This window comes from Aspergillus nomiae (assembly GCF_001204775.2).
Source record: "Aspergillus nomiae NRRL 13137 chromosome Unknown contig00273, whole genome shotgun sequence".
Lineage (NCBI taxonomy): Eukaryota > Fungi > Ascomycota > Eurotiomycetes > Eurotiales > Aspergillaceae > Aspergillus > Aspergillus nomiae.
In genome coordinates this window covers 1-17,653 of record NW_015378328.1, presented here as the reverse complement: position 1 = coordinate 17,653, position 17,653 = coordinate 1, and the positions used below count along the sequence as shown (strand labels likewise).

Below are 17,653 nucleotides of genomic sequence, written 5' to 3'. Positions count from 1 at the left end.
AACGAGTTCATCCATAAGAGGTATGCAACCAATTATTAATAGGATTGACGTGGATCATGATCATGAATAAGAATTGCAAGGAATGAATGAATTGGGCAGAATTGGTCACTGGGAGAATTCCTTTTCATCAAAGCAAAACATACATACCAAACAACTGCTCCTCGTAGCTAAGTTCACATTTCCTGCAGGAGACTCGACAAATTCCACACCTCCATGTCCATATTTCAAACCTGCACTAGCGTGAAAACTGCCGCAACCGATGACCTCCATTGGGCTTAGTCCCCTACCTAGATCGATTTAACCCCTCCAATGGAAAGATGATCCTTGGGAGGCACATTCCAATCATGGAATTTTAGTCTCTGTTGTGGTATGGAACGAAATTATCATCATAATAGTACTAGTAGGTACAGGGTCCAGGTGGCCAAAAAAATTGAAACCGGGAAAATGGTGGTTGAAGAAAAAAAGAAAGAAAAAAAAAAAAGGGGACTCGAATACTGTATGTAGTGTGTACAAGAGTAAAATGTCTAGAATATTTGCTTCATTTTTCTATTGTTATTCTCTCTCACTTCAATTCCTATTCCAGAAGGAATATTGAATTCAGTCAAAATTAAAACCAATAATTATAAGTCATCATTATGTTAATAATAATAACAATGCCAATAGGAGATTCTTCAAGAGTAGGAATCCGGAGTAGGTATCATAAGGAATCGTTTTCTGTCTCATTGCCTGGTCCCTAGCGTGTCACCCCCGCTTGCGATATAAACAAATACCCATTCAATAGTACTTTCCCAGCGGTTAGTGACTTGTTTTAGCAGCTATACCGTTGCTACACTACTGTCACTGCAGATAAATACCTCCCCCGGCTTAAATTTTCCACTTCTTTCCTCTTCCTTGTTTCCCCCCTTGTGCCTTCTTTTTTATCTCCTGCCAATTCCTTTTCCCTTCCAGCAATTGTTTCCCTCTCCTCCCCCCAGCTTCTCTCCCCATTCTTCACTTGCTTTTTGCGTCTGGCCCATTACATTGATTTACTGATCGATTGAGGACTTCATTACTACCCATCCATACATTAACATACACCACCCAACCCCAACCACGACCATTATGTTGCCGATCGTGTTTCTCTCCACTTTGGTGGCCTCCGCTACTGCAGTGACCACCGCCAGCAACTATACCTTCCCTGAGGGGTTCGATCTGAACCAGGTGAAACCCGCGGATAAGTGTAGGTTCTCGTCCCGGTCGTGATACAACATGTCTATGGCATGATCACCAGTCCACAGAAAAACCCACGGAAAAACTAATGAGTATTCTCAGCTGCCTGGTGTCAGGCCGAGCGGAACGCCTGCCCGAAGATCTGCGGCGGAGTTGCTGATAAGAACACTTGCGACCCGGTATGTTTAAACCACACACCACGGCGTTAGAGAGCTCTGGAGAAGCTAACAGACACAGCAAACTCTTGGTTTCACTTGCTCATGCTCCAATGGCACCGATGCTGACGTCGCATCGTACGCGGAGACTATCCCCTTCTTTGTCTGCCAGGAGAACTACCGCCAGTGCATCGAGCGCTCTACTGACCTTGACGGCGACGAGAAGTGTAAGAAGGCCCAAAGCCAGTGTGGTTCGAAGAATGCGTCTGATGCCTCTGGCTCGTCTTCATCGACTACCACGAGCACATCCTTGCCTACCTCGACTGGTTCTTCGGGATCTAGCAACAGCGAAGGCTCATCCACCGGCACCGCGACGAGCAGTGGCAGCACAAGCAGCACAACCGCTAATGCCGCTGTGCGTATGGCCCAGGACCATGCGACAGGAATCTTAGCAACGGTACTCTTCTTGGGTCTCCGTCTCGTTCTGTAAGATGGTCGTTTCGGATTGCACCGCGGAAGGCTTGATCAAGTCCTGATTATGAAATGTGCCGCTCTGATCCGTCTCGAGGAAAATTTGTGCTTGATGGTTTTTTTTCCCCCTCTCCTAACTCGCTTTGTGTCTATGACCTACCGTTGTCGTACTATTCCCCTGCTTTTGCGTCGCGGTTAATGAGCTGTATCGTTCTGTGCGTGCCTTTAGTCATTCCTTTCACGAGTTTAATCGATGATAGTCCATATGGAAGAATAATAGTCGCTCTTTGAGATTTTCTGAAGACTCGCCAACAAGCCATTAAGTTTCGGAAAGGGACCGTCGTAAATGTAGAGATAGAAACTCTTGGTTTCTTTTGAGTATATACAAGAATCTACTATAGATCGTCACTATAAACGCTGATCCATCGTAATTCGCGCCAAGACTTTTTCCCACACTGAAATTTCTCCACCGCCAACCAACCACAACCACGACGGAATTCAACTCTCGCTTTCCTCCCCTTCTCTCCCTCCTTTTTACTCCTTTTGCCTGTCATCCTCACAGTCCCTCATCAGAATGCCCGCACCCACTACTACCCTCCTCATCGAGGGCTCCTTCAGCGAACTCGCCGACGAGTTCGCCCAGTACCTCGACGCACTGCGCAAAACCGAAGGCAGCACCACCACCATTCAGGCCGAAATCTCCCCGCTCTTGGAACCCCTCCGCCAGCAGGAACAGAGTGACGCTGAGCCCGATCGGAAACAGCGTGATGAGGTTCTCAAGAAGCTGGTCTCGGCGGCATCCGTGTTGAACAATGCTCCAGAGAAGGGTGGGTTGTCCCTCCAACATATCGTCCAAGCGAGAAGGATCGGGATATCAGGCTGCATGGCAGAACAGAAACTGACACGCCAATAATTAGAGATCATCTCCGCCTATAACCTTCTCGTCCATCTTATTCACTACGCCTCAGACCCTGACATGTTCCTCTCCCGCATCTGCTCTTACCTCGCTAAACCAATCACCTCTTCCGCCCAGTTCGGTCCCTCGTTGGCCATCTCTATCCTCTCCACCATCTTCAACACTCTCGCTCCCACCGACTCCAGCCGCTTCCATGTCTTCCTGGGTATTGTCGCAGTCATTCGTCAGTCCGGCTCCTCGGTCGCTTTCGAAGCCCTCAAGCCTCAGTTGACCGCTCAGCTGCCCACCTGGTTGTCCTCCTGGGAGTTAGATGAGGAAGAGGCTCAGCGCCTGCACCTCGCCGTTGCAGATGCTGCTCAGGCTGCCGGCGACCAGGAGTTGGCGCAGACTCATATTGTGCAGGCTCTGCAGACCATTCCAGCTGCGCAGGCTTCATCCAAGGAGGCCCGCGACCTCGCCATCCGCGCTCTCACCTCCGCTCTCACCCACCCCGCTGTGTTCGACTTCACCCCTCTGACGGCCTCGGACGCCGTTCAGGCTCTTCGCTCCAGCGACAGCACCCTGTTTGAGCTTCTTGAGATCTTCACAGCCGACACCCTCGACGCTTACGAGGCTTTTATCACCGCCACTCCCTTGGCGGGCATCTCCGGTGGTGTGCTGGCTGACGCTGGTGAGGCGCTGCAGAACAAGATGCGTCTGTTGACTTTGGCCTCTCTGGCCGCCTCGACCCCTTCCCGTTCCTTGCCCTATGCCACGATCGCCGCGGCTCTGCGTGTGCCGGCCGAAGATGTTGAGAAGTGGGTCATCGATACAATCCGTGCTGGTCTGGTTGAGGGTAAGCTGTCTCAGCTGCGCTCCGAATTCCTGGTACATCGCGCCACCTACCGTGTTTTCGGCGAGAAGCAGTGGGCGGAAGTGCAGGGTCGCTTGATGGTCTGGCGCCGCAGCCTCGAGAACGTTCTGGGCGTCCTTCGTAGCGAGCGGGAGCGTTTCGTTCGTGAAAGCCTGCAGGCCGCTGCAGCAGCAGAGGAAGCTGCCCAAGGCAAGTCGAACGACAAGGGTAACAAGTCTGGAGATCGTCGGCAGCGCCATGGCAACACTCAACAATCTCAGCAGCAACAGCAGCCGCAGGAGGTGGCAGCCGCAGAGTAATCAACTCTAAGAAGAAAACACCACGATACTCATTGGAAAGGGAAAAGAAGTATAGAAAAGTTCGTCGTGTAATGGCTGGGAAGAGGTGTTATGTTGTATTTTCATTTTCTTTCGATTGTTTATTCTTTGGTTCATGTGTTCTCTCCGGGCGACATTTTTATCGGTTCATGGTAGCTATTTGTTTCTAGACAGGTTCCGCCTGGCATGTAGTTAGGATTGGGCCCGATCAATGGACACGAGTCATGTCATGCATATACGAAGTGATATAAAATTGGGACTATGTCTTCATATATGTCTTGATATATATCTAAATCTATATATATACACACATAAACCGGCTACATTGTACTTTGAGACGTAGGTGGACATTGTATGTAAGGGAGAAAGACACTACTCCATCTATAAAGCGCTAGCTACACCCCCAATAAGAAAAAATATAAAGATCGCTGACACCGACACACATTATAAATAGACATAGATTACTGCTGATGGACCCCACGCTTCTCGAAGCCCTCTTGGATACGAGCATACACCTCGTCAACAGACCCCGTAGCCGACACAGACACAACCTTATCCTGTTCCTCAAAAGCCTTCACGACAGGCATACTGGTGTCAACAAACGTGCGGAAACGCTTCCGAATAGATTCAGCATTATCGTCATCACGACCGGAGGTCTCTCCACGCTTCAATAAGCGCTTCTCCATAACATCCTCCGGGCAGTCCAAGAACAGCGTCAACTCCGAGGGACAGACCGTATCCTCGAAGAAAACAGCCTGATCCAGTTTGCGCGGGAACCCATCGACCAGGAACCGGGCCTTCTTGCCCTCCCCAGCACCAGCACCGTTCTTCAAGGCATCTGCCATTGCATTCGACAGTAGTGCCACCGTGATCTCCATCGGAACGATCTTGCCCTCCCGGATATAAGTCTTGATCAATTCACCATACTGGCTTCCCTCACGGATCTGCTCGGCGCGCAGCAGATCACCCGCTGACAGATGGACAAAGCCGTAGTCGCGGACGAGATTGGAGGATTGAGTGCCCTTGCCACTTCCGGGACCGCCGAGGAGGAAGACCACCGTGACTTCGGAAGGCGAGAAGCGAGGGGTGGGACGTTTAGTGTCGGCCATGTTTCTTTTAGTCGGAGAGTAGATAAGTCCTTAGGGGGTGGGGGGATAAGGTAATTTAGGAATCAGGAGACTGAGAGTCGGGTTTCGGTTTGTGAATGCCGGTACGGGACTTGACAAGGAAGATGTAGGATCCTGAACCGATGCCAATGATTGCTAGGAACGGGAGGATTTTGAATTGGGAGCGGTTGTATTGCGAGGAGTTGGGAGAAGAGGAGGAGGAATAGGGGCGGTGGTGTTGTTCTTGCCGGAGGTGGTGGGGTCGGGTTGATGATCTTGCGGTTTGATTGAGAGAGAAGGCCACGCGGGAGCGAATTGGGAAGGCGGGATTGCGGAGGACGCCAGAGCAGGGAGACATCTGGAAAAGAGGGATCGAGGAGTATTATATTAGACTTAAAGAGAGCAATTGGAAGAGTGAGAGAGACTAGTTAGAAAAGATAGTTCCGAAAAAGAAGAAACGAAAAACACAGACAAGATGCCTGGAGGATCGGGTTCAAATTCTTTCCACATAAGGAATAGTGTGTAATCAATTGGTATGGTAAATAACACAATGAACGATGTGAAGTATACACAAAAGATGTATACCAGGTGTTCATTCACTGTTAAACAAATTGTTCTCAATGAACCCTAATAGGGCATTTAGGACCCTATATCTAGTTTTCTGGACATGATTGTCACTTGTCTCTTTTACCTCTCTATTCTGACTGGTACTCATATACATACCTCACCACTCAAGGACCATATTTACATGAACGCCTTCCATTTTCTCGTGTATCATACTCAACGTCTATGCTATCTGCCTTTTCTCAAATCCAGTATTCACTTCTATGATATTTCAGAATACACTTGACTCACCCAATTCGAAAATCTCACCTATCTAATCATACGCCACTACCATGCAGACTCAGCGAGGCGTGGCCGTCGAAACAATCGAGCATCTCGCAATCGACGAGGCAAGGGTAAAAAGGATCAAAGCTCTCTTGACCAACCTGAAGAAGCTCTTGGAAATGGATCTGATTTTTCGCATTTTGGAAAAAATGCTTCTCGCTCCAATGTGAGTCAAGCATCATCGTCATTGACCGTTAGCCCTAACCCAACGGAATAGATTCGGGATAATGGAAGAGCTCGCTCTCGAGCAAACCAAAAGGTAAGATACATGTTATACCTCGTCTCTAGCTTCTATTGAATAAAAATTCCAGGAGAATATTAACCCTCACTCGCCACAAACCACCCAGACTCCAGCGAATGCGTCAAACACAAGAAAAAGAAACCACCCTCAGAAGCTGGACGCCGTCCGTTCATCACCGCGAAACCATGCACACGGTACGGAAACTCCAGAGCCTGTTAGACACAAGCACGAGCATACCAATAGCAAGCGTGCGCCTGGGTCTCCACTGGCTTCAAAAACTGACACTAAACGACAAAAGGCGGACTACCCAACACCAGTACCAAGGATTCTGATCTCCCAACCCGCTCCTAAATGCTCAATTTCTGCGCCAAAAGTACAAGACAGCAAACCGTTAGTTTCTGGAAAGAAAGTCAATTCCCCCGAGGGACCGGCAAAGCTGCATCGCTCTTGGGCCTTCCTGCAGAGATCCGTTGGGAGATCTACCAGTACCTTTTCGAACCGCATCGTGTAGAAATTCTCCGTCGCAAGGATAAGAACACCAATACGTCTAGGCCAGCTCGCTATAGGCTTTACCATCGCCAGCAGAAGCCTCGCAACCCATCTACGCAGGCAGTTTTTAGTAATGGCCACCGCACCAGGCCGACGCCATTCTTATTTGGCCTTGTCTTTACATGTCGAACTATTTATTGCGAGGCAGTTCTTCTGCTATACTCGACTGCGCAGTTCATATTCAGTTCCTCGAATTCCATCATGCGATTTCTTAGAACCACATCCAAGGATCACCAGGCTGCTGTCCGTCATGTAGAGCTCAGTCACATCATGTACAATGAGCCGCGGTTGATGGCGTTTCGCACATTCAAGATCCGCAGTGACATTGCTTGGTACATTGCCTGTGATGAGATGGCATCAGCCTGTGTTTCTCTGAAGGTGCTACATGTCAGATTAGCCATTTACGACTGGCCCATCCGACTGAAAATAGGCGAGCCCTGGTCTATGCCGCTTCTGCTGTTCGGCCACTACGACGGAGGCTTAGACTATGCGGGCGTCAGCTTCAAATGAAAAGGTTTCAAGACGACAAACTTCGGTCTGTGGCACGCGCTCTGGAGCAGAAGATGATGAAACCGAAGATGTTTCAAATTCGAGAAGATGAACGACTAGCGAAGGAATTGATGGGACCGATTAAAGCAAAAAAGATCTTGAAGTTAGTGGTTTAGCCATTTAGGCGTTATCCGGACGTAGTTTTATTTGCATTTTTACCAGAATGGCAGCGGTAACTCCCTGCTGAATGGTTTAGGAAAGGTTATCTGCTTACAATACTGCACGTTCATCGTTACAGATTGTGTTTTTCTATTTAATGCTTCGTTTTGTCCTTTGGCTTTCCCCCTCCCCTCCCGTTTCCTTGGAGGTACTACAGAAAGAGACCCTGCGATAGGAAGCAATTATGCATCAGTTCTATGACTAAACTTTGATTTGCATCCAGGTATAGACTCGATGTATACGTAAATCGTTAAAAAGGAAAAAGAAAAGGAGGGGGGGAGAGCGGGATAGAGACAGATTATAGAGTACAACATTAAAAAGATACAACGCCAGAGATATGCAGTGGACGCTTTGCAATATGCCGTGTATACAAACCGCTAAGCATTCGCCATAGACATGGTTTCTCTTTTGCTTTCTTGGTGACAGAATCACGGTCAAGTAGACCGTTCGTTCAATGGCTGGCTTTCCTCGGAGGCAACCTCGTGGTATGCCTGCATACTATGCCGCCGGAAATACCAGTACATGCCCGCCAGAAGTCCGCCCGTAGAACATAGAACTAGAACAAAGATGAGAAGGCCCCCGACTCCGCGGATGACCTCCCACGCTTTGTAGATGGATTCGGCCGCCTCTTGAGCCTTGACGTAAACTTCTTCGGCGTCATCGGCGTCATCGTCCACAGCAATGGTTTTGTGCTCATGGAGATCCGATGGATCGTGGGGTGTTGGCATGGTATTGCCTTGGAACCCGGCAAGTCGCCAGTTACTCGGGGGCTCGGTCCGTTGAATCTCAGAGGTCCCCAGGACGTTTCCGTCCTTGTCCACTGCTTCCACGGAGACCCAGTCCAGGTAACCATCCGCAATGTACATCGTCTCGAAGTCGAGTTTGGTGGTGTTGCCTACCAGCACAGGCATCCCGTCCTGATTCGCCCGTGCGTAGAAATTCCACGAAGCAATATCCGTTGCGCCGTTCCAGCTCACGTGGAAGATGGTAGTGAGATCGGTTTCGTCTGTTCCATAGACGGACGAGACCACGTCCGGCGGGGTATTGGGCCGACCAGTGAAGTCGAATTTGTACGACCGGTAGGTGGAGAAGCGAGAGGAAGCAAAACGGGCTTCCATAAGGACGTTACCCTCGGGGGAGTGCTCAGATTGGTATCCCCGTTCACTCCAACCCACGAAGACGTTCCCATTGGGCAGTGTTTGCACGTTTCCGCGCAGCCGAGTAAGGTCCCCGTCCGGACGGTTGTATCGCGCAATGACCTTTGCGGTCATCGGGGAAACACTGGTGTGGAGCTGCACGTAGAGAGCACTTGAGGTGTCTTCTCCCTGTTCGAACTCGTCCGAAGCGTTGTTGAGGAACGAGATGGTCGTGTGTGTGGCGTTGGATTCGATAAAGCGCACATGGTGCTGCTTGGAGAAAGTGAAATCTTGGACGAAATCAGACGTTTCCCCACCAAGCCGCCAGATGATACTTTTATCCTTCCCGGAGATGAGATAGATAGTGTTCGTGAATCGAGCTGAGAGGATATAGTCGCCAGCAGCATTCTTATCGACCGCGTTCACATGAATGTAATCCCAACCAGGCGGGTCGGCAACTGGTGTTGATGGGTCCAATTTCACAGATTCATCAAGAGGGATGTAGCCTTCGGAGTCCCATTCAAAAAGCACCTCACCCGTAGCTGTGTCCAGCTCAACCAAACCACCGGTGAAAACCCAGCTGTACTCCTCAGGACGACCAAGGGCACCCAAGTTCATGTACTTGCTTCGATACGTGCAAGCTAGAGCCATCTTTCCGCCGTCAAGGACGTTGAATTCGTGCATGTTGAATGCGGCAAGGTCATTAGTCACCGGGATGGCTTTTTCCGTTTCATAATGCTGATCCAAAACATATGCAGTCCCCTTCTCATCGCCTTCGAACCGAAATGTATGCTGCAAGATAAATGACAAGTGGGAGCCGCCATCAATGTTAGGCACCGCTTTGAAATCGAAGATATTGCGGTTATCGTATAGGCACGATCCAGCCCAGATGAGAGTCTGGATAGACAATGTGAGTCAGCGTTTTTCTTGCAATCTGGCAAATCACAAGCAATCCATTTCAGGTGAACGTACACCGTCTGCATCGTATATGTAGGGCCCGACTTGGCACGGCTTCCATTGCTTCGTCGGGGGCTCTGGGTCAATTAAGCTATAAGGCGCAACGAACCAGTAGCCCGAGCTTACGGCGTCGCGGTCATAGTAGGTGATATCGAACTTCAACGCCCTCACTTGTGGGAGCTATGGTCTGTTAGCAGCTTACTGTCAAGGATCATCGGGCATACGAACTGTCACGAAGGACATAAAATCATCATCAGATGCTGCGACAATACTACGAAAGCAGAGAAAAACCAAGGCCAAGAAGAAAATCATATTGAATGAGCGACTAGGAGTGCTCTCCTGAAAACTAACAAACGAGAGGACGACAAAAGGAGAGACAAGTTCATCCAGAATATAGTCAGATTATAAGCATAGTCGTCGTCGTCGTCTGTCAACGCTTGTTTGAGCTATAGGAGTAGGGAGTTCATTCCTTGCCCGGAGGTCCTGGGGTTAGTCCGTACGGAGTCCGGGCACATATAAAGACAACATGATACTACGTAAAAGAAAAAAGAATAAAAAAAATCCCGGAAAAAAGGAGAAGAATAGGCTAAAGCACTCCACAAAGAGGGCTGGCTTCGATGGAGCATCTCCATAAAGATGGTTCGAATGGCCAGTGACAACGTAAGTGCTGAGATGGGAGCTGACGATCGAGCCTTGGCGATACTGAACGAGGAGCTGGCCAGCCAACAGGATCTTGAACCACGGAGTAGACGGTGGATTCAATGCGTACGGTCGATTTCCGGAGACGTGGTGTCCTCCTGAGCGTCGTCATGTCCTGCTAATACTGTTCAATCCTCAAGTATGATTGAATGGTGGACAATAGCAGAGGTCAATTGATCCTGCGCTGTCAGTTCTGCTGGCAGCGTGAGCAAAAGAGATTGCAGACGACGAAACTCAATTCGCGTCCGGCACAGAGTACCGTGATTTCTCGGCAATTTCCACCTGATCCAAAGATCTCAGCGTTTTTTGGAGCGGATCGACAACCGGAATGTCCCAGAGTAGCAGATAAAGTGGGTTCCTTCGCTCCCTACCCGAGTCCACACGTGAGCTTTGATTCGAATTGTCCTTCCGTAGTAGTAGTAGTTGCTAAAAAGTCCTTTCTTTCTTTCTTTCGAACTATCCTTGTTTACGGAGTTGATAAACGCAAGACAATCTGAAGCACGTATGAATCCCTCGCTCCCTCCCCAGAGGCACAGGGTACATACGAGAGTACAAACTACTAGAATCAGTGATTGGGGTTGGTTCATAGGAGATGCAAATCTAACAATTCTAATGTTAACGATCGGAAATCAAGGATCTGCGTAAGCCCATCTAAGCTCCACGTTGGAATTTCAATCCAACCCTATACTCTACACCATCGTAACCACAGCACAGCGTTCTTCCATATCAATACGGCTGGTTGGAGTTGGTCGCTGTTTTTAGCCCATCCTTTGTATTTCAAATCATCTTGAAAGAGAGTTTTAACCGGTCCTTTTTCCCTCTCCTCCAAAGCGGATGGTGAGATCTTAGGAGTTAATCAGGAGTTTCGGAGAATCATATATGGAACGAACTGTAATTCCTTATCCTTGGTTATCCTGATTTTGATCGCCTGATAAGTATGCATACTCGGCAATGTCAGGTTCACCGAAGCCTTTCGGGGAATACGTAAGAATCTTTGCTAGGGCTACAAGAACGAGTGCTTCCGTTCCCAGCATATCACTGAGGTCGAGAAACGGTGGAAGCAATTGTTCACAGATCTTTTGGATGTCGATTCGCGTAATATTGCCAGGCCCATCGTGACGGAGTGCATCAACGGTGAGTGCCCACGCAAGAGGATTGTACAACACGCCTTCATGCGTATAGAGGCCACCAGCGGCCTTATTTGCGCAGATGGTCTGTAAATGATTGTTGGATACGCCCACTCCGCTGTGGTCCAGTAGCCGAGCAGACGCATTCTCCCCACTCATGGGCATCACTACCGTGTCGAAGGAAGAGTAAATGGTGGTCGTGGGAACATACGCAGAGTCTCCCCGGTTGCTTCGCAAGACCTGTATAAAGTTTGCATCCCACCCTTGCTGCCAAATCGAAGGAGTACATGCTAGCTGGCTCAATAGGGGGCATGCCATCCACCTGACTATTGTTCCATGGAAGTCGGGGCTGATAGCGATGAAGTCATTTACTACGTTTCGGGTGGAGGGCCAGTACTTCAGTGCCCACTGAATATCCAGTGCACCTTGGGACCAAGAAATCACGGCAATATTGGATGATGTCAAAGCGGAAACATAGTTGAGCGCATAGGCGACATATTCGGCATTTAATTGAATGTCGCCTAACGAGGCCTGAGGAAGATCGACCCAAACTAGATCGCTTTCGGGTAAGGCTTTACTCAACTTGCCAAAGTTGAAATAGAAGTTTATGGCTGCAGGAACAGCGGTTCCTGGTACCAGAAGCACCGGTAATTTCTTGTCCTGTTTGAGTGAGAATGACTTGGGAATGTGAATGGCTGCCCGGAGAGTATTTTCCGCAACGGAGTACGGCGCATCACTTTTTGCTTTGTATGGGTATATACTCAAGTTTTCTGGGGATGGATTGTTCCGGTGAATTGCATCGAGGTCAATAGTGGCGTAGTCATTCAGCCATGCCAGTACTCTGGAAGGTATCAGGCCGGATGCGGTGATATCGTTTGCAAATTCTAAGATATCGGTGGCGTTATTCGTGAAGATTGAACCAAGTCTGGTCCAGACAGACTGCACAGAATGGGTCCTTGAATCTTTACGGTTCTTGATTTGTGCGACATTGGACAATATTGAGGAGACTCTCTGTGAGATCCCTATGTCATTGATGGAGAAGTCATTTGCGACGAGCGATAACGTCGATACAAGATCGAGATCGGAAGGTAGCGAAGTGCTACCTCGGCAAACATCTAGACGTAGGGCTATTAGGCTCGGAACAACGCAGTATGTGAAACCAGCTATTGAGCCGGGCATATTGATTCTCATTTTGAGGGCTCTGCCAAAAACATTGCATCCTTGGAGATCGAAATTTTACCACGGCGGAAACGCAGCTCCTCGGCAGGAAACACCCAGTCTACGTTTTAGGAAGTGGTCTCGATATAGGTTCAATTGCTGCACCTCTCCCTCGCAATGAACCTATTCTGGCATACTTGACTATCTTCTGTTGCCATTTTTCTAACCTGTACTTTTGCCATTATCTCAGAATTATCTCCCACTGCTTCCGTTGGCTGTGATCTGCTATGGCAACACTGTTGCAGTATTTCCCCAGCTTCTAGGAAGGTGGTGGCATTGCGTCTGTTTTGTGCAGTATTTTCCTCTACTTGATCAGCAGCGTCGAGCATGTAAAGAAAGAGGATTAAGATATTCAAATGGTGAACAATCCATCGAATTTTGAAGAAAGAGAAATTGATTCGACGTAATATGATATTAGAAGTTTAACATGAACAAGTCAGTAGGTAGACAGGTAATATCCCATCCAAAGAAAGCTAAATATAATTATACTAGGTGCAATTCGGCATCATCTCATTCACCCCAGATGTACAGTAGAACCACTCTATCCGCGTTGATAGCTCGCCAACATTCCCATAGTCCTAGTGCTCAATGACGAGGTCCGAGCACCCAAGAGCGACTGTGCCACCCTATAAATGTATGTTAGACGAGACATTTCTGTCTTTACTTTTCTTTGGCCCTCTCGGAAAGAACTTACCAAGAGGTTGGCTTCAGTGCAGCACTTAGGCCCAGCTTCGCAAGAGTCATCCCAGGCATGACCTACATGGATTGGTTAGAGATATGTACCACCTTCGTCTAATCTTTCCTATGAAGACACGCGTGGCGGATAGAGACTTACAGGCCAGGCCAATGGAACCCACAATGCTTGCAGCGTTGATTCCTAACTGCTTCAAAATCGGATCAACTATAGGATCAAGAGGTGTTTTGAGCTCGCCACAGCACAGGTATGGCTTGACACAGTCGGCCTCGACAGTTTCGCCAGAGGAAGGAAGAGCCAAAGCGATGGCTGCGCCGGAGATGAAGAAGGAGAGCGCGGTAGAGAACTTCATTGTATTTGACGGTGAAAAAGTCTTACTTGAGAAAATAGATGGAGAGATGAGGAAGTAGCCTTCAAGTCTGAGTCTGCTGGTTTACTGGATGGAAGATGTTCTAGGGAAGTATCTGAAAGGGTTCAGGTCACCTTTTATATTCGAGATTGAGAGCGAACCCTCGGGTAGAGCTCTTCAGCTACGTCCGTCCTATCCAAAGGAAAAGACATGATAGTCCAATGGTATTCCAAGAGTCGTTATCTCGGATGAGCTGAGAGGTCAGCTTCAGCAGTCGGCATTCAGCAAAATATTAGGCCCAAAGTGAAGTTCCAGAGGCAGATGATTTCCCAGATGGGGTCTTGATCCACAAACTATTCAACTTTGATAAGAGTTAACTAAGTCCCATGGGATGTATGTAAGAATGTGCCCTGATACTTCGTAGATCCCAGCACTATCGAGATCTCCATGCAGGGACAGAAGTGTTTCCGGTGGACTAGGTCATATGGTATAAATTATCCCTACGATTTGATAGGCACTACGGAGAGAATGGAGGTCAGAACGAAAGCCGGAACCAAATCTTACCTTACCTACTCCGTATAGTTCGTTGGCTAAGCCCTAAGGAACTACTCCGTAGTACTACAGTACTACAATAAAGCATCAGTTCCTTATCAGTGGAGCCCTCGCATTAGCTCCAATCAGACTTAACGCCATGCCCGATGATCAGCATTCAGCCCCAGAAGCGAGGGGAAACCATCTGTGCATCTCCATGATGGCGGAGCAGTACTAGCTAGAGCAAGGGAAATAGGCCGCTCTCGTTGGTCTTTACCAGGCGACCCTTAGTATCTAGTCGGTGGTGTGGAAGGCGACAGAGCATTGATAAGGACCGTATATTAATGTGTCATCGTATTTCTTCGCCCCTGAGATCTTGTTCGATCAAAGCGTCATTAACAATTGAACCTGCAGCTCCTGAGTATCCTTATAATTTGAGTTTCTAACTTCCCCTTGCTATCTTATACCCTGATAAGCATTGTAGATCCAGACCTCTTTACGTAAAGATGAAGAACCAAAGACTATACTTCAATCCGACTTCAGAGATAACACATATCACAAATTCCCACCTCCACCACACCGGTTCTCATTCAGTTCTTGTTATCCCAAACAAGTTTGCTGCGCAAAATATCACTAAATAAACCTAATGAGAAGACTGCTACTGCCCTTGACTATACGGGGGATACAAGATTTGATCTGTTTGTGGCTTTTCTCTGTATCTCTGGGGTTGGTTGATGGTGTGTAAGTAAAAAGGAAACCACTAGCTTTGGCTTGTATCTTCCAGTGAAAATTTGAATATCTATGAGCTTAGAAAGATTTTGTTTCTTTCTTTAGAACTTCTTGCTCTCCATGTTTATTTCCTCCTTTCTGTTCGGTATATACACACGTGATGTGGCGGTGCAGAGCCGACCAAGCCAAGCCTTCTAGCCACAAGCCCACTCGCGACACAAAAACTCAACCCGCAATTATCAATTTCTCCGCCGCTTGTGATCTCACCATCCGCCGAGATACCCTGACGTCTGCGCGGAGATACCTTGTTCTTCAGAAATCGATTTCTGGGTTTATTATCATCTCCGGACATCATGGCACCCATTTCCATCGCCGACATTGTGGCGGCCCTGCCTGCGGAGGACACTTGGGGCCCCGCGACCTCGACTGACAATATGCTTGAGGGTGTCCCATTTGCTCCTTTCTCTAAGGGTGACAAATTGGGTCGCATGGCCGACTGGACGTCCGAGTCCAAGGACCAAAGAGGCGGTCGTCAGGCCTACAACCGCAACTTCAGGGGTATGAGTTAATCTAGACAGTTAAATGCGGGTCCGCAGCTAACATACCAATCATCAACAGACCAGCAAGTGTACGGAGCCGGTTCCTCCAGCCTGTTCAGCATCCAGGCTGCTGAAGATGAATCTTCCTTCTCGGTCGTTGACAACACTCGTACCTCTGCCAAGCGCACCTTTGGCCGTGGTGGTGGCACCGTCTTCCGCGGCCGCGGCCAGCGTGGCGCGGGCCAGAGAGGCGGCCGTGCTGGCTTCCAGCGTGTTGGTGCTGGCCGTGGCCAGGGCGATCGCTTCTACGACAACCGTGCCGGCCGCAGTAACCGTGGACGTCGCTTTGGATGGAAGGACTACGACAAGCCGCAGAGGACTCGTGAGCCGTCCGTCAATGTGCGCCCCGACTGGACTATGCTGGAGGAAGTGGACTTCAGCCGTCTGCTGAAGCTTAACCTGGAGGCCCCCGATGGCGAGGACATCGACTCGTATGGTTTCCTCTACTACTACGACCGTTCTTACGACAAGGCCCCTGTTAAGGGCGCCGAGCGTAGACTGCAGTCTCTTGACCGTGCTGCCTACAACGTTACTACCTCCCAGGACCCTGTCATCCAGGAGCTCGCCGAGAAGGACACAGCCACCGTTTTCGCTACCTCCGATATCCTGTCTATGCTTATGTGTGCCCCTCGCAGTGTCTACTCCTGGGATCTTGTTATCGTGCACCAGGGCAACAAGATCTACTTCGACAAGCGTGAGGGTGCCTCGCTCGACTTGGTAACCGTCAACGAGAATGCAATTGACGCCCCTCTCGAGCTTGCCGAATCTTCGGGTAAGCAGGAGTCCATCAACACTCCCAGCGCTCTTGCCATGGAAGCCACTTTCATCAACCACAACTTTGCCCTGCAAACCGTCGCCGAGTCCCAGGATGCCAAGCTGGAAATGAAGAACGCCAACCCCTTCTACAATGCTTCTGAGGAGACCGAGCCTCTTGCCTCCAAGGCCTACAAGTACCGCCGCTTCGATCTCTCCTTGGAGCGTGACGAGGAGCCTTTGAACATGGTTGTCCGTACTGAGGTCGACGCCCTCCTGAAGAACCCCGTCAACGGCGAAGACCAGCAGCTGATCGTCAAGGCGCTGAATGAGTTCGACAGCAAGGCCCAGGGCTCCGGTAATGCTCTGGACTGGCGCAGCAAGCTCTGGTCGCAGCGCGGTGCCGTTGTTGCCACTGAGATGAAGAACAACAGCCTTAAGCTTGCCCGTTGGACCACCCAGGCCGTCCTTGCCAAGGCCGACGCCATGAAGCTCGGTTTCGTCTCTCGTGCTAACCCCCGCTCCGCCGCTGGCCACGTTGTCCTCGGTGTTGTTGGCTACAAGCCTCGTGATCTCGCCGCTCAGATGAACCTGAACCTGGGCAACGGTTGGGGTATTGTGCGCACCATTGTCGACCGTATCCGCGCCCTGGACGCCGAGGAGGACGAGGAGAAGGTCAAGAAGTACGTTCTCATCAAGGACCCCAACCGTCCCGTTCTCCGTCTCTACAGCGTGCCAGCCAATACCTTTGAGGAGGATGAGGAGGCTGCCGCTGAGGATGAGGAGCAGAAGGCCGAGGAGGATGAGGAGTAAATTGCTTATGATTGAGTTTATTCCTGCCATGATATCATAATGTCATGATGTTTCTTTCGAATTTCCGGATACTTTTTGGTGAACATATTCAAAAGTCTTTTAGAGCTCTGAACATGACCGTTGATGTCCTTAACCGATTTGATGACTTTCCAGCGTCTCTAGAAGGGTTTGCTCTCCAAACTACACCCCGTACTCATAATACCTATCGTTTCTTGGAAGTATGATCACTGTACTCTCAACAGTATCCCACTGCCCGTTACTCATTCCATGAATCCCTTATTCTCACGCCGATTCCAAATCAGCACTTAGGACTTTGCGATTAAGACCCGCCCAGTAGCAGGAAAGAAGACAAGACGCTACTACCTTGTTTCACCTGCCTGAGCATGGCTATGATCCGGTGGTAGCATATTTACGTACATACGCACTGTGTACTACGGCAACAACCATCATGAAACCAACTTGTTAGACAAGTAACGTAGAGCTGACAAAGTAGGGTAATTAATCTAAGCAGTGTGAACGTTTCATGATCATTCCGCCGATATTAGACTACCCATACATAACATCAGGGTTGATACATTCGGCCTGCAACGACGGACACACCGACATTTGCTCAGGTAAGTACAAGGTAAGAAAAA

General features: G+C 49.2%; 8 protein-coding genes across 8 annotated transcripts; 4 read left to right on the top strand and 4 right to left on the bottom strand.

Annotated features, from left to right (window-relative positions):
* Positions 1 to 807: 807 nt before the first annotated feature.
* On the top strand, positions 808 to 2,147 carry ANOM_009011 (uncharacterized protein). Its single transcript, XM_015554267.1, has 3 exons — positions 808 to 1,219; positions 1,312 to 1,388; positions 1,447 to 2,147. The coding sequence occupies exons 1-3, from the start codon at positions 1,102 to 1,104 to the stop codon at positions 1,852 to 1,854; spliced, it is 603 nt and encodes a 200-aa protein (XP_015404300.1). The 5' UTR covers positions 808 to 1,101; the 3' UTR covers positions 1,855 to 2,147.
* Positions 2,148 to 2,381: 234 nt separating this feature from the next.
* Positions 2,382 to 3,903, top strand: ANOM_009010 (PCI domain protein; the record flags this gene model as incomplete). The annotated part of the gene is made up of 2 exons (XM_015554266.1): positions 2,382 to 2,662; positions 2,753 to 3,903. Coding segments are annotated over 2 exons (1,431 nt in total), but the record flags the coding sequence as incomplete, so codon positions are not given.
* Positions 3,904 to 4,382: 479 nt separating this feature from the next.
* ura6 (uridylate kinase ura6) lies at positions 4,383 to 5,030 on the bottom strand (the record flags this gene model as incomplete). Its single annotated transcript, XM_015554265.1, has 1 exon — positions 4,383 to 5,030. The coding sequence occupies one exon, from the start codon at positions 5,028 to 5,030 to the stop codon at positions 4,383 to 4,385; it is 648 nt and encodes a 215-aa protein (XP_015404291.1).
* Positions 5,031 to 5,923: 893 nt separating this feature from the next.
* On the top strand, positions 5,924 to 7,215 carry ANOM_009008 (uncharacterized protein; the record flags this gene model as incomplete). Its single annotated transcript, XM_015554264.1, has 3 exons — positions 5,924 to 6,081; positions 6,133 to 6,174; positions 6,531 to 7,215. 3 exons carry the CDS (start codon positions 5,924 to 5,926, stop codon positions 7,213 to 7,215), a joined length of 885 nt encoding a protein of 294 aa, XP_015404290.1.
* A 632-nt stretch (positions 7,216 to 7,847) lies between these two features.
* Positions 7,848 to 9,818, bottom strand: ANOM_009007 (uncharacterized protein; the record flags this gene model as incomplete). The annotated part of the gene is made up of 3 exons (XM_015554263.1): positions 7,848 to 9,446; positions 9,522 to 9,686; positions 9,735 to 9,818. 3 exons carry the CDS (start codon positions 9,816 to 9,818, stop codon positions 7,848 to 7,850), a joined length of 1,848 nt encoding a protein of 615 aa, XP_015404295.1.
* A 1,286-nt stretch (positions 9,819 to 11,104) lies between these two features.
* On the bottom strand, positions 11,105 to 12,523 carry ANOM_009006 (putative lipase; the record flags this gene model as incomplete). Its single annotated transcript, XM_015554262.1, has 1 exon — positions 11,105 to 12,523. One exon carries the CDS (start codon positions 12,521 to 12,523, stop codon positions 11,105 to 11,107), a length of 1,419 nt encoding a protein of 472 aa, XP_015404294.1.
* A 605-nt stretch (positions 12,524 to 13,128) lies between these two features.
* ANOM_009005 (hydrophobin family protein) lies at positions 13,129 to 13,596 on the bottom strand (the record flags this gene model as incomplete). Its single annotated transcript, XM_015554261.1, has 3 exons — positions 13,129 to 13,176; positions 13,245 to 13,306; positions 13,386 to 13,596. The coding sequence occupies 3 exons, from the start codon at positions 13,594 to 13,596 to the stop codon at positions 13,129 to 13,131; spliced, it is 321 nt and encodes a 106-aa protein (XP_015404293.1).
* A 1,522-nt stretch (positions 13,597 to 15,118) lies between these two features.
* On the top strand, positions 15,119 to 17,018 carry ANOM_009004 (eukaryotic translation initiation factor 3 subunit D; the record flags this gene model as incomplete). Its single annotated transcript, XM_015554260.1, has 2 exons — positions 15,119 to 15,411; positions 15,472 to 17,018. Coding segments are annotated over 2 exons (1,815 nt in total), but the record flags the coding sequence as incomplete, so codon positions are not given.
* Positions 17,019 to 17,653: the final 635 nt, after the last annotated feature.